Source organism: Lytechinus pictus, chromosome 18 (assembly GCF_037042905.1).
Source record: "Lytechinus pictus isolate F3 Inbred chromosome 18, Lp3.0, whole genome shotgun sequence".
Lineage (NCBI taxonomy): Eukaryota > Metazoa > Echinodermata > Echinoidea > Temnopleuroida > Toxopneustidae > Lytechinus > Lytechinus pictus.
Window position 1 is genome coordinate 19030569 of NC_087262.1, and position 16743 is coordinate 19047311.

The 16743-nt window shown below is 36.1% G+C and overlaps 1 protein-coding gene across 1 annotated transcript; it reads right to left on the reverse strand.

Moving 5' to 3' along the window:
• Positions 1-7193: 7193 nt before the first annotated feature.
• LOC129281971 (extracellular superoxide dismutase [Cu-Zn]-like) lies at positions 7194-13923 on the reverse strand. The gene is made up of 6 exons (XM_054917901.2): positions 13575-13923; positions 12753-13135; positions 11270-11383; positions 10297-10463; positions 8808-8928; positions 7194-8175 (listed from the first exon to the last, which is right to left on the reverse strand). Exons 1-6 carry the CDS (start codon positions 13684-13686, stop codon positions 8092-8094), a joined length of 981 nt encoding a protein of 326 aa, XP_054773876.2. The 5' UTR covers positions 13687-13923; the 3' UTR covers positions 7194-8091.
• Between the last annotated feature and the right edge of the window lie 2820 nt (positions 13924-16743).

Sequence of the window (16743 nt, forward strand, 5' to 3'; positions counted from 1 at the left end):
AACTTGTTTCCTTGCCCAAAACACTTCGAAGAGTGCATTGCGCCCCACCCCACTCCCCCCCCCCCCACACACACACCGAGGCCATCGTGACGATATTTGCTTTACACTGAGCTGTGATTTACATGAAATGGCTTAGGCTTGATTTTCATTTTGTTAATCATTGTCAAGCTTGGGGAAAGTGTGGAGAAACAAGTATTAAATGAAAAATGAAATGTAAACCCACTTTTCCTTTTCCTTTTTCCTTTTCACGATTGCAATAAGTGCTTAGAATTTCCATTCTTCAGGTAGAAATGTCAAAATTTTCAGCTCGCGCTTCGCGCTCGCATTATTTGTTTGTTGAAATAGGTAACGTCTTCATGGCTAACTGCAAGCATGCAGCCGTTAACAGATCCTTTTTTGATCATATCAAAACGTATATTAAAAATTTCTACTCGCGCTTCGCGCTCGCAGTAATTGTTTACAGTTGGATACACATCTCATTTAGGATCGCAAACATTGCCCAGAATGTTTAGATATTAAGACAAAAAATTTAAAAAAAGTTCGCGCTTCGCGCTCGCACTATTAAAACAAGGCGTATGAGATTATTATACATTTATGTTGATTTATAAGAATAAAGCTTAGAAGTGATTATTAGGACTACCCCTTCAAAGAAACAAACAAAAATCAACTTTGAGCGGCCCGGATCGGAGAAAATGTGGCTGAAAAAAAATTCCGGGCCCCCCCCCCCCATTGGCGAAGGCTGGATCCGCCCCTGATAAATTGTTACGTTTATTGAAGAAAGCGTAAGTACCTAGAAGTCAAAGCTTGTTGGGGGATTCACCTGTATTAAGCCAGTTCGTAGTTCCACTCTGCGCATGATCAGACGAAGGTCATTTGTACTAAAGTGACATGGTGGTATAAAATTTAATGAGATAAGCACCATCTTTGACGTCTTGATTATTCATATATTCTTTTGAATTGTGTTTTTCATTCACATCCACAAAAAAACAATGCGTCCACGAACGACTGGTATTTCACAGTTTGCCAAGTACATTGTACAACATGCTCTAATATGCATTCAAAGTAGAAATGCAACAAATACCTTCATAGAGTGTTCAATGGTGTGCTATTCTAGTCACCTGGGGAGTGTTTCATCAACATTTTCATCCGACAAGTTGTCAGATCTGACATCTTTCTCTGATGTTGATTGGCTGAGAGGTACTGTTACTATGGTAACTGTCGGATAAAATGGGACTTGTCGGATAAAACGTCCGACAAATCCTTTCATGAAACGCCCCCCTGGTCTATTCAATTTCTTCAACCTGCGATGTAAGGCATCCTTACATAATATCTTGCTTTGAAATCTGCCTATCATAATGAAAGAAATGAAAGGTCATTTGACCAAAATTGTCCCTGAAGTAACTACGAACTGGATGACAGCTATGATCGGTCAGGGTTCGGTATCGTTGGTGTGACTTGAGGGGTTACGGCTAAACTCAAACAGAGCACGGATACTTGGCATGCAAGCAGCTAATAAACCGTGAAGATAACGCCAATGATTTGTATGTTTGTTTACTCGGCGCCCCTGAATCAATTGACACTGATAAATAGAAAACGTGCATATCATAATTAGCATTTCATTTATTGATTGATCAGTTGATATATTTCCTATTAATTCATTTGTTGATTTAAGTAGTTTATTTATGAATTTAATTTTTCATCCATTCATTCATTCATTCTAGAATTCTATAATTTGTATTCATATATTTAGTTGTAAGTTGTATAATATTGATTACTCGTCTAGTTCTTTATTCATCTATATATTCATTAATTAAGTAATATATTCATTCATTCATTCATCTATTAATTCAATCAATCTTTCTTTCTTTCTTTCTTTCTTTTTTCTTTCTTTCTTTCTTTCTTTCATTCATTTAAATTAATAATATACTAGAAATAAAAAAACCCTCACGATTAAACACATTTTAAACCGATTCGATATGCATGTCAAATGTTGATTGATTGATTCTTTATTTCCATGCAAAAATAAATCATACAACAGAAAATATATTGACAATATATCATGGTAAAATAACAATAAACAATCATTGCATGGGAGGGAACAGTCATAAGCACAAGGCTTGAAAAGGACGCCCCTCAAGAAAGACTACGGCCCTGAATAAAATCAATATAAGTCATATTTAAAAATTACAGTAAAAGCAGGGCCAAAAGGAAAACACATCAAGCATGTCAAGAATAAATCAAATGATAATAACACACCAGCCGTGTATCGATTAATATTACTATGTTTAACATAGATACGTCGTATAAAATAATACAAAAAATAAAGTATGCAATATGATGAAAGTCATGAAACTGATGATAGAACAATATCTTAACTCAAATAAGTGCTAATAATGGAATGCTTAAACTCAAACTTAAATTTGTTCAATGTAGGAGCACCACGTATTGTTAAAGCTATATCATTCCAGGTATCTGGACCAGTATGTCTTATTGACCTATGGGCTAAGGCAGTTAGCGGATTTGATAAATGTACATTTGTTGAGGTTCTCGTAGGATAATTGTGAATAAACGAATTCAAAAGGAACATATGATCAAATGTTAATGGTAATTGGCGACAGTGAAACTTAAACATAAACAAAGCAATTTGAAATTTATGTATATCATCAATTTTTAAAGTCTTGAAACGGTTAAAGAGGGGACCAGTATTTTCATAAAAACCAGCGTCGGCACACAAACGAATAGCTTTCTTTTGAAGTAAAAGGATGTGGTGATTCTTTGATTTGAATGAGCCCCATACAATATTGCAATAAGTGATATGTGGAAGTAAAATAGAATTATAAATTGAGAGTAATGCTTGAGGAGGTAAATAGTGTTTAACTTTAAACATTATACCTATACATCTTGATACAGACGTCAATATTTTAGATACATGGTCATCCCATGTTAAAAACTCATCTAGAATGACACCTAAAAATCTCAGATTATTTTTTTGTCCGATAGAAATCCCACCGTTTGTTCACCGTTTATCTTCTGCAACGTGCATTATTTTGCCGCATTCTTCATCCTTATCTTTGTGAGCCTTTTATTTCTTATTGTGTGTGTGGGTGCGCAGGTGTGTGAGTGAGGGTGAGCGTGTGTGTGTGTGTTTGTACTTCAAGCAACAATTTTTCCCTGTATACGCTGTAATACGAACATGGATAAGTACGTTGGATTTCAGATTTGCCATACATCATCATGACACCTTGGATATATATTTGCAACTGCAACTTCTTATTGGTTGAACTGTTGAACAATGATGGAGGTCAAATGAATCCTAGCTGGAAAATAAGCACACAAAAAAAGAAGATATTTTTAGCGAAGTATATCGGACGAATGGGATAAAGTTATATGATCCGACCAAACATAAATAAACCTGGAAGAATTTGCTTAACATAAAACTTAAAGATAATTCCTTCTCGCGAACGACGATTTGAGTAATGAAGAATGTGGAGCGGCATTGACGGATTAGCCCCGCCCCCCAAGAGAGAATATGAAAAAGAAAGAAAAGATGATGGAGAAGTGAGCCCATCTTTTGTCTCCTGTTTTCTCTTCTTTTCATATTTTATGTGGGAAGGGTTAAAGGCTTGTCAGGTGTTTGTGAAAAATATTATGGCCACATTGTTAGATATAAAAGAAAATTCCTTGTCTAATTTTAGCAACAATTTGGTAATTTCTTTCCAACACGATTGCCAAACAAAACAAAACTATATTGCAGGGGCGGCGATCCTACGGGGAAAACCAGGGGACATAGTGCTCCCCACACTTTTTGAAGCACTGAAAAGTGCTCTTTTTTACTCGAGAAAAATGCTTTCCCCCCCCCCCCTCACGATGGTGTACTGTGCCCCTTTCACCTGTGGAGGACCCATTTAATGTGTTAACGAGTGCCCCCTTGCCTTGTAGGTTTGTTCTTTGTATCAGATAAGTTGACTTAAAAACTACTTTTTTCTTGCCCGATGAGCGCCCGATTTCTTTATTTAGCTTTCTGGTTTCTTCTGCAAGTACATCCTTTAATCGCATAATCCCTTTCAAAATATGATTTGCCCCTTTCGCTACTTCTTTTTCTTTTGATAATAAAATTCATCCCTTTTAACCTCTAATCAAATGCCCTATTTTATCATGACCTTATTTACTTTTGATAAATTCCCCTATTCTTTTCTAGTTTGTTCAAAATGATCAGTGTGTTAATGTTCTGATGGCGTCCCTTTTCTTTTTGTACAAGTGTTCTTATTACATGATTCTAAAGAAAAAAAAATCTAAATTGACGAATTTCACAAATAATCATCTATAGGAATACGAGGCTGTTGCTATTCGAAACAAAACGATGCGCAGAGGAAAACGTAAACGTGTTCAATGCCCTGGACCTCACAGCCATTGCCAAAAAAATTGTCGACAGGAACAGCCAGCGTTTGCAATACTTTGGCAAATTCCCATACAGCATCATTGCTAAGAAAAAATAATATAATATTTTCATTTTTTTATGTTACTACTTAAGAAGGAAAAAACCCTGTAAGAATAATCCTAGGTGTTATCAGTTTCATGAGTCATGTGAGTGGGGTAGACAAAAAAATGTTCTTTGTTTTAAGATAGTGCCCTTTTCGAAAGAAAATGTGCCCTTTTCCCTGTACCCCCCCCCCCCCCAATTTCAACTTCACTCCGCCGCCCCTGCTATATTGTCTTCCCTTCTTTAAATTAAATCCTGATTCCTCCCTATGGGCGCTCTATGAAGTGGAGGGGGCAAGGCTCTTAACTGACAGACTTGAGCAAGAAGGAATAAACAGGGGTCCATATCGAAATGATAACAGTTAAATTCGAGGCAAGTTGAAAAATGAGGTACAACCGGCTGTGATGGCTGTGGAGTTGATGTCTTCGTTATATTCTTAATCAGCCCTATTTTTAATTTTTATTTCTTTTAAACATTTTTCTTTGCCAACGCTGAAAAAGCTCACCCTTTTATTGTTGATACAATAAAATGTCATTTTATCACTTGACATTTTAGTTTGCCTATGCATATGCACAGGTAATCAAGATATGTGAATGAATTGCATCTTTAAACTCGGATCGCACAAACATTTTTTTGGCAATTTATAGAACTTATTTCAGTAAGTTCATAGGTCAACGCGAGTCCCTATATTTTATAGAATTTAATGTATTTTGAGATATTTAACAAGAGCGTGGATGATTTATTGTTTCCGATTCTCTATTGGTGTATCTGATCATTTTATAAGCGGGAAAGATCAAATGGACAGGGTAGTAAATCTATATGCTACATGTAGCGTGTTTTAATAATCTGCCTAAGATTTGGGTATAGGTTCAATAGTCTGAAATTGAACGAGAATTTTATTCTTAGACTTTAATCTAAAACAATGTTGTGATGTAATATCATTTTTTCTTAGATTCTGTGCAACAATTTTAATTTGAACTTTGAACAGATTCGGTACTCAGTAGTGTTATTAAAGCACCTATATTATTGGCAATTGATATCGGAAATAAATATTATACTTTAAAAAGATTATAAGAAAGCAAGAAAATATTGGGGTTTTTTTAGTATCCAATCAAAGTTTTGACATTTTTATGTAAATGTTACCCACAGAAAGCAGTTTTAGATTTCAAATTGATTATTTCCCATAGCAAGTGTCCTATGATATACTATGTAAATTTAACTGACAGTGACTTATCTCAATACATAGCTGCAAGAAACGGTCGGTTGAACACTCCGTGATAACAAAGTTCACGGTAGTACACGATTTAGTATACAACTTAGAACTGCTGCATTGTAAATGAATAATTAAATCAATAGACATAGGTAAATCATTTTTAATTATTACTCATTCTGCAAGACCTGCATCGCAAGGCAACTTGAATTCAATTAAGGCAGGCCTCTGGTATCATACGGTATACTGACTTTACAGGGACGGGATATGCAGGCGCGGTTCTATATATAGGGAAGGGCTTTGGGGGCACAAGGCCTTACCCCCCCCCAAAAAAAAAAAAATGCTCAAGACCCCTCCTCCATACACCGTTTTCCACTTGCCGAGAGCATCCTTCATTTCAACTCACCCCTCTGAGACCATAAGATTTGAACCCGAAACGCGTTAAAACCATGAATGTAATTCAGGAAAGAAGGAGCTCAGCTTGTTGCTTCGGTCACGGTTGGCCCCCATCAGCCCCCCCCCCCCAAAAAAAAAAAAAAAAAAAAAAACATTATCGTCATCATCATCATCGTCGTTATTATCAATCATCGTCACCATCATCATCACCATAATTAATCATAACCGCCATCACCGTCACCATCATCATCACCATGGTCATCATCATTATTATCGTTATCATTATTATTCATCACCATCGCCATTGACGTCGTCGTCTCCAATCATCATCATCATCATCACTTGATGATCATCACCATCATCGTCATTATCAATCATCATCATCATAATAATAATAATAATATAGGTATGTTTACCCAGGGAAGCCGCTTAAGTTCTGAAAACTGTTCTCCCAGCGGGCTCTGCTATTATTATCCCCCCGGCTTTAGCTGGGCTGCCTAGGCGCTCAAGCATTCAAGGAATTTCTTCCTACCGGGTACCCATTCACCTCACCTGGGTTAAGTGCAGCACAATGTGGATAAATTTCTTGCTGAAGGAAATTACGCCACGGCTGGGATTCGAACCCACGACCCTCTGTTTCAAAGTCAGAAGACTAATCCACTGGGCCACAGCGCTCCACCAACACCACCACCACCATCATCATCATCATCATCATCACCACCATCATCATCATCATCATCATCACCATCACCATCGTCATCGTCATCACCATAATTAATCATGACCGCCATCACCGTCACCATCATCATCACCAGGCATGGTTATCATCATTATTATCGTTATCATTATTATTCATCACCATCGCCATTGGCGTCGTCGTCTTCAATCATCACCATCACCATCATCACCATCATCGTCGACATCATCATCTTCATCATCATCATCATCACCATCTTCATCATCATCATCATCATCACCATCTTCATCATCATTATCATCACCCACCGCCGGAGAGGACATTGAAGTTACCTGCCTTAACGACAAACTCATCATATCGCAAGTGGTTTTCAAGTAATTCATTTTATGCAAACTCACAATATTAAACAATACATTTTTGTTTTTTTATTGAAATGAAAACAATTTGGTTTAAACTTGTATAACTCCACCTTTGCTGTAGTGATCGTGGCATATACTGAAAGAAACTGCAAATCGCTCGGTCATTGTATATGGGGCGTCGCGTCGTGGTCGAATGGTTACGACTCTCGTCTTTCAATCAGAGGGACGTGGGTTCGAATCCCAGCCATGGCGTGTTTTTCTTCAACAAGAAATTTACCCACATTGTGCTGCACTCGACCCAGGTGAGGTGAATGGGTACCCGGTAGAATTTATTCCTTGAATGCTTTAGCGCCTCTTATGGCGGCTCAGCTATATACAGCCGGGGTGATAATAATTATGATACCAAGTACCAAGCGCTGTAGAGTATATGCAATTATATAGTAACTGTGCGATATGGATGGACCATAATAATATCATTATTATTAGTGTCATTTTGAATATTTGCAAATTGACGCTTTAGGTAAGCTTAATTAGAGCAAGTTCAATTTTTTTCTCCTCCTTTTTTTTTCTTACTTAAAAAAAATCACAGAGGTCGTCGACTCCCTACCCATGGAATACTTCTCTCCTCTCCTTGACAGAGTGGAACGTTTAATTAGCTATGTCGTCGATAATTCCTCCTGACATGTAACTTTCAGCCAATGGGATGCCAGAACATCAGCTATTAACAACACAAAACCATTGATAAGTCGTTTCATGAATGCCGGACTCGCAAGTCGCAAGTTCTTCTTTTAAAGAAATGATGAATATCAACACATGCCACGGTCTAATGGGTCTAATAATCAACAATCATCCATGGTATCCGATTGGGTATTTTACAAAATTGCACAAGTTCTTGGGTTTGATTTGTGTTCAAAAGAGATAGGTCACATGACCATTTCGACCTGTCCAATCACATCCAATCCCCGACATCACGTGTTACTCCGATGACGCAACAGCCCAACGGAGCACTGAATGTGTTCTGATTCTCCTCAATCTGAAATGAGAAAAGAGAAGGTACTGATTTTGTATTATAGTCATTAAAATCAGCTCAACCAGCTTTGACATAATAACGAGTTTAAATGTGGAAATTCTTGATCTGATTATCTTTTATACATCATCATCGTGATCATCATACAAGAATGTCCAAGTCGAATTTGACTCAATTCAAAATTGTTCACCAAATAAATAGAATTTTGGTAGATAATTGTTTTATCACGATTGATATGCCCCCATTTTCACCTCGCATCGTTATACATGTTACTATGATTACGACGGGACTAAATGACCCCGGTAAGTCAAATCTATAACAAAGGCATTAATAAATAAAAGTTTAAACATGACCCTAAGAAGGTAGGGCGCACAGGAAATAAATATAAGAACAACTCAGGTCAATATCTTGGCTAAATTTAATTAAATATACTTGTTTTTTATACTTTATACATGAGGACATCAAATTCCTCCTAGAAGTGCTGCCCGAAAAAAAAAACTGACCAAAATTATCATTGGGCTAACACAAAAATCGTTTCCCTTTTCTTGATTTACACAAATTGAATTACCATGGACATGGGTAATTCTTATGCTTGTAATTGTTTCCTTTTTTTTTTCTCCAAAACGATATTGTCTTACCACAATCGACCTTCCGTACAGACTATTACTTCCTGCCAGGTCAAAGTGTGCAACCTCTGTAGATCTATATTGAGCATAGCCACTCCCATCGGGTGATATAACGGCTAACATACCAGACGATCTGTGAAATTAATTGAAATATATAAAAGTTTGTTTATAAGGAATTTATCTCTTAGACGAGTTATTTTAAGCATGAATTAAATAGAATGATTTGAATGATATACAGTGCGTATCAAAAAAAAGTTTACACTTTGAAAAAGCCCTGGGAATTAAAAAATATACAACATGTGGGTAATTATTTGACATATAATCTTGGGTTTGGGTCTCATCTATCCAATGAAAGTAAAAGTTTTGACGGAATGTTACACTTGAGTGAGCACTGTCCATTTTTGTAAAGCTCGCAGAAATCTGTTTGCGCAGAATTGCTCGTTTTCACGCTGTGTCAAGGGGAAAGGGCGAAACCAAACTTACCCTGCGAAACATTTCTTATACATTTCCCTTGCACTTTTAGTCAATTGAAATAAAACGGATACATTCAAGCATTTTGTAACAATTTTGCCATCCAAATTGACATTTCAACACGTAGTAAGCACAACCTTTACCCTCTTTGTGCCAGCTGGATCTGAGGACATAACTGAATCTGAACAAAAGTTTTTATCAGATATCTCCAGCATTTTTTCATTAAGTTTTTATCATTTAAAGTGGGTTTACATTTTTTCATTTAATACTTGCTTCTTCACACTTTTCCCAAGCTTGACAATGATTAACAAAATGAAAATTAAGCCTAAGCCATTTCATATAAATCACAGCTCAGTGTAAAGCAAATATCGTCACGATGGCCTCCGTGTGTTGGGGAGTAGGGTAGGGTGCAATGCACTCTTCGAAGTGTTTTGGGCAAGGAAACAAGTTAAAAAAGGTAACAGATATCTTCAAATCAATTTTACTAGCTAAATTTCATGTGTTCTTCATGATTAAGGTCTACTTTTATTCGCATAACTATTTCAAAGTTCTGCGCAAATCATTTTTCACTAACTTTTCAAAAGTAAGTGGTGCTCACTCAAGCGGAAATATTTTTCGACAGTTATATCGTCATTTGCTTAAATGGATCTGTACCAATGTTAAAATGTGGACAAAATCTTCAGGATATTACAAATGTATAATTTTACAACATTTTTTCAAAGTGTAAACTTTTTTTGATACGCACTGTATATTAGGAGAGGGATTAGGGCTGATGGAATGAGTGTAAGGAGGATGTTATTTCGGGGTGGAGGGGATATACGACTTATCTTCAAGAATATTATTTGCATTTTTATGTATGTTTCCCCCACATCCTTCATAAAAATATTTTTCTTTAATCCGTTATGCTTTTATTAAACGTACTTGACTACGGGTCAGATTTCCCTTTGAAACAAAGCCTTGCATGATGAGGACGACCCGCCATTGCCCTCCCCCCTCCCCCCCCCCCTCTCTCTCTCTCTCCCTCTCTTACCTGTTCGAGTCATCCTCGATATCGAAATTTAAGATTGGTCCAAGCCGATGGCAGCCATCTCGAAGATCACCAAACTCACGGATGTAAACGCCATGACCTTGGCTATTCATGTTGCTTGGAATCAGACCGAAGAGACGAATCAGTACCTCAAGTGACCCATTGGATCTCTGAAAATTGAAGATTTTGCAATCAGATTGAATAAATAAAATGAATAGATAAATGAATAAATAAATGGATGAATGATTGAATGAATGAATAAATAAATAAATTAATTAATAATCAATTAATTAATTAATTAATTAATTAATTGATTAAGTAATTGATCAATTAAATAAATAAAGAGAGAAAGAAAGAAAGAAAGAAAGAAAAAGAGAGAGAAAGAAAGAAAGAGAGAGGGGAGAGACAGAGAAAGAGAGAAAGAAAGAAAGAAAGAAAGAAAGAAAGAAAGAAAGAAAGAAAGAAAGAAAGAAAGAAAGAAAGAAAGAAAGAAAGAAAGAAAGAAAGAAAGAAAGAAAGAAAGAAAGAAAGAAAGAAAGAAAGAAAGAAAGAAAGAAAGAAAGAAAGAAAGAAAGAAAGAAAGAAAGAAAGAAAGAAAGAAAGAAAGAAAGAAAGAAAGAAAGAAAGAAAAAAAAGAAAGGAAGGAAGGAAGGAAGAAAGAAAGAAATACGGATCATGCTGTCACAGTTGACCTTTAATTGGACATGTTGAAAGAATGTACATGTCATTTCAATTCCAATCAAAACAAAGAGAACTTCTGTTTTCGTATCGCAGTATAGCGACGGTAATTTTGACTCCTATAGAACGGTGCAAATCTATGTTTAAAAAAAGAAATGCCGTGATCACAAACTCTAAAACTCTAGTAAAATAATAAAGTATTCATGAAATACTTTTCTTGATCTTGGAGAAAAGGGAGAAATACCGTAGTATAATGTAAAATAACGATAATAAGGTTCCCGATAAAAAAAATACTTACGTTTTGTCGAAAGTTGACTGTACCTCTGAGCCCATGGTATTTTGCCAAGGTCATGGGTTCGAGTCTCTCGTTGAGTCTCAGCTCACAAGTAGCAAAGTCGTACATACCTGAGGCCTATATCAACATAAACAGCAAAGTAATATTTTTAACAATTTGACCATGATCATGACGATGTTTCTGTTCTTATCATGTGACATTATTTTTAACATTTTAATTCACTAAAATGATGACTCGTATGTATTTATCCAGTGTGGCCACTTCAGCTAAAGCTGTTCTTCCAAAAGACCTGCATAAATACAATACAGTAGTTTATTATTTCCCATCTCAATTCTAGTACATTGAGCACCTTGCAATAAGGCAGAAAGTCCAATTTTCATGATTTTTAGAAGTTCATGACTCGGTTGGGCAGGGAAGGGCGCTCTTCCGCTGAGCCGCCAAGCAAGATTAATACGATTCTGGAATAAGTAAGGGTATATAAAATACTTCTCATTCTAGAATTCAGTCATTCAATTGCCATTTTTATTGAACCATTAACACGAAATTGAACCATCAATATGTAGGCCTATCATGCGTTCTTTCTGGTTTCTCCGGAGAAAGGGATGGGCTTTGCATGCAATTTAAGTTTGAGAATGTAGGGGTCTCAACTGTCTTAAATTAAAATGTTTCATGCATGGAGATGTTAATGTTTCAACTATTGAATTTCGTAAAAAGGTTGAAGTCATAATAATTCAGGATGTTTTTTGTACACAAACTTGGTATTTTTTCTCGCTCGCTGCATTCGCTCGCGATCGTGAAGGAATCCAAATTTAATTCAAAGTAAGTTCTGAAAGCGATCATGATCTATTCATGCCTCCATTTTAGCATCATGATAAGACATTGGCCATCGTAACATTTGTCACGTATGTTCAATTTGTATATTTTCGGAAAGCAAATAAATTTTAAAACATTTTTGTTATAATTAATGGAAACCTACGGTAGGGCCTACATTTACCACAAAAGAGTGCATATTAATTGTTTCCCTGCCCACTCCGCCTCACTATTATTACATAAGCCCTATATAAACCTTGCTGATTTCGGAAGGAAAAATTTGGACCGGTATAAAACAAAATATAGTTGCAAAATACGCCTTTTATATTTTCAAATATACGAAAGATAGGGTAAGACTTATTGACAGTGTAATCATGGCAATTGCATCATCCTCGCCCTCTAATATTTTGGCATGGTCCAAGCCAACCTCCAGATCCCTACATATTTAGAAATTTAGTTCTAAAACTGCGACTGCTTCTAAGCCAAATCGAAAGATGTAACAGGCATACTTTAGCCTTTAATTTAATTTTTGAAAATACAAAAGTGCCCTCAATATTGGTTGCTTCGCTCGCTTGCTTGCCTTTACAAAAAAAAACCCCACACAATTGTACCTATTATTGTCATTATGGGGGGAATAGCATACATTTAATGATTACAGTGTTATCACAATACTTACATTTTCATTTTCATTTGTGTCTCCAGCTACATCATCATCATCATGAGAATTGTTCTCCATCGTTTCGTTTTGGAGATGAGCCATGTTTCGACCCTCGTTCAGGAGTTCCATCAGGACGGCATCGGCATTTTGGTCCTGCTCGTGATCCGACATCGACGGCCTTGTCATCGTATCACTATCCGATTCTTCATCATTCAGTTCGTGTAGGATGGATGCGAGTTTTTGGGAGAGTTTGGAGCGGTTTTCTTCAGCGTCGTCGACGATCTGCGGGATCTGACGAGGGCTTTCTTTGACTTCGGCGGAGTTTTCGTCGCTCTGTTGTTCGATTTTGTCGAGAAACCCGTCGAAGAGTTGGGACAGTTCATCGCGAGAAATCGTCATGGCTGAAATGAGTAGTGTATAAAAATTAAGTTTGAAGAAGGAGTCAAATACGAACTTCAAACAGTCTTTTATTTGAATGAAAGAGTTCAATGGAAATAAAAATAGACATTCCACTCAGAAATCGGATAAGAATTAAAAAAGAGAACTTCATGGATTAAAAAATAAAAACAAGGGGAGAGAACGTATGCAGTAAGTGACACGAGGGGGAGAGGGGTATATGACTTCAATCATAGAAATCAATTCTTCTCGCCGCTATAGCTGTATTGCAGATGTTAATAACAATACATATTTTGTTCTAGGATCTTACTTAGTGTACAGGTGTGTTATAATACTCTTATACAAGTGTGTTATAATAATCTTATACAGGTGTGTTATAATACTCTTATACTCTCATGAAAGAAAGAAAAAGAAAAAAGAATACCTGATTAAACAAAATCTTACCTTGTGACGATACAATAATTACCGACAGAAAAATCACCAAGAAGATCATTACCCATGTTGAGCGTTTACAATATTTACATGTAAACATCTTGACACGATCCTTACGATTCATACAATAAAATAACAAGGCTAAAAAACGATGATGATTATTATTCTAAAGTTAAATTATGTAATGATGAATAAGTAATTTTCCCGTCTGTCAGCGGAGTAATGTAGCGTTTAAGTTATATTGCCTTCGGACAAGATGAACTGGGATCGTGGGTAAGAAGATGACTATTCCCAAATGCTGGAAAAATGGGTCTTGTAGAAGGTATTGAGTTTTAAGCATGGTAAATTTTGTGTCTTACTGAAATAGATTAATGAGTATAACCTACCGGTATACCAGTAACTATAATTCTACATCAGCACAAATTACAATGACGAAGCATTATGCTGTAATACTGGTACTTGACCCCCAACCAGCTGCACTGTCTTTACTTGTGAGGGAGTATGTATCTCCGTTCGGCTTTAGTCCCTCCCCCCCCCCCCGGCCCCCAGGTGGTTGAATTCTAATTTGTTTTAATCAGTTTCATCATATGCATCTGTTTGGGCAATCTACATGTAAAATTCAGTTAGGATAACATTATAATGTTTGTTAAATGAAATGTCGTCGGCGGTGGTGGCGTCTTCACATCTCGGGAGGGGATGGTATGCAAGGAGCCACCTTTTATTGATGCCATACATGTGCTTTGAAAACACTATAGTCTCAATGTGATTAATGGATACGTACCAGCACGTATAAAATGTCTATTGCCACAATTTAAATACTTCCGATCCATGGATTTTACGGCCAATTTATCTTCAAACATGGCGCCGATGTTATTGACTCTTCAGTTAATATAATTGGAATTGAGGGGTAATACGTACTTTTGAGGGGTTCATTGTTTTTTTGGGGTGGGGGGACTGAAGAGTCCCTCATGGTCCCTTTTTCTTTTGTCTTAATGTCAGTCTCTTTATCATTGTACTGTTTTATATAAAAAAAAATCAGTTTCAACAATTTTTGTCATGATTTCCTTGAAATGTATGACCCATTTGATATTTACATCCCCAATCTAAAGTGAAAAACCATCTATTGTTTTTTTTTTTATCTCGAACACTTTGCTATCTTGTGAGTTTTCCCTGAATTGTATATATTCCTTTCCAAGATTTACTAATTTATTTTACCTCATTATGTCACCGTTTGGAAGCTCATGACAATAGCAGTATGTTCGAGGCTTAATTAAATGCAAAAAAAAAATACTGAAGTCGGCCGAGGGTAATAATATCCAAGTCCTTTGGAAACGCATATATAGAGACGTTAAAATCATAATACAAGAATTGTTTTATTTATTCATTTTTTACTGATATAATAGATATAACTATTGTCCATGATTATTATGACTGTAGCTCGTTAAAGAAGAATCATTTACCCGTGAAAACATGACCAGTGTATGTATGGTTTTAGTGATAGGCATTTTTGGCCTAAGTTGACATAAAATCCACGAATATCATGTTGTCTAGACAGACATCGATATTTGAGACCAGCGGCGTATCACATGAGGAAAGAAGGTAATGGTGCGAGACTAGGTTATCCGTTTATTTGACAAAAAAAGTTATCATACTTGGTTTTAAATGAAGTAGGAAGTTTAGGTTAGGGAATTCCATTTTCGAGGACCAACAAATAAAGAGTTGACAGACCGATGAGAGGTTGAAATAATGGATTCAGAATACAAATGGGTTTTGTATTGATGGTATTCTTTATGAACTGTGTGTGGTCTCTCATTGACTGTGAGTTATAAATACATAGTCTTAAGTTATACGTTTTCAGATATCTATTACTACTACAGAGAATAAATTGACCTATAATTGTATTAGTATAGAGAAACGAAAATGTTTTGAGAGGAAAAGTAATTGTTTTGCTACTTGGTAACATAATCATTGCGGTATAACTGTACTGAGTAGTTGATTATCATTCAAGTGGGTCTATATTACTAGACTACACTAGCATTATGGGTCAGGAAACTGGCCAGGTATGAGTAGTTGAGGACTCAAGATGGCGCTATCGGTTCCGTATCTGCTTTAAAAGAGTATAAAACTTATCATCAACAATATTCAATCATCTCCTGTGCTCTTTACGGGTAAAAACAATAAGCAACTACATTAATATACAGCACAAATTTTTTTTAACAAGATGTTTCAATCCGAAAGTAATGACTCTTTGACCTCTGACCTTTTAACTGCAAACTCACTTCAGGGACCCGTCTTACAAAGAGTTACGATTGATCCAATCAATCTCAACTATATGGAAATCTGTCAATGTCATAATTTTTTTCTTCAGAAAATTTGTACAATGTACTTTGTGAACAAAGAGAAGCACACTGAATTGACAAGAAAACGATGAATGTATAAAAATACATCAAATATTGAAAGTAATTTGAATAAATATGCATTTTAAATGTTGATGTCACTGGCCGTAGTTGTGATTGATCAGATTATCGCAAGTCTTTGTAAGACGGGACCCTGATCTTTCTCATATCAATGAGCATGCATGATCTTAAGTTTAAAAAATCTTAAATCTTGCCTCGAGAGCTTTTTCTGGTGACTATGCCACTGTCATCATTATATTCATCATCATCATCACCATCATTCCAGTCATAATCATCATAATCACCATCATCAACATCATCATCATCATAACCATCATTATCATCATCATCATCATCATCATCATCATCATAACCATCATCATCATATTCATCATCACCATCATTATCATCATCATCACCATCATTATCATCATCATTATCATCACCATCATCATCATCATCATCACCATCATTACCATCATTATCATCACCATCATCATAATCATCATCACCATCATCGTCATAACCACCACCACCACTGTCATCATCTCGATCATCATCAAAATACTTGCCTTACTTTGTATTTTTCATTGAAAATTTGAAATAAAATAAACTCATAAACATGAACAATCAATTAATAGAGCAGCCGACAGACCGATCAGTCAGTCAGTCGGTCAATTGCAATCACCATCATCATTATCCTCCTCTCAACTAAACTAATTCACCATCACCACTACCATCATAATTTATTGCTCATAAACCATCACTGCCTTCAGATATCTGTG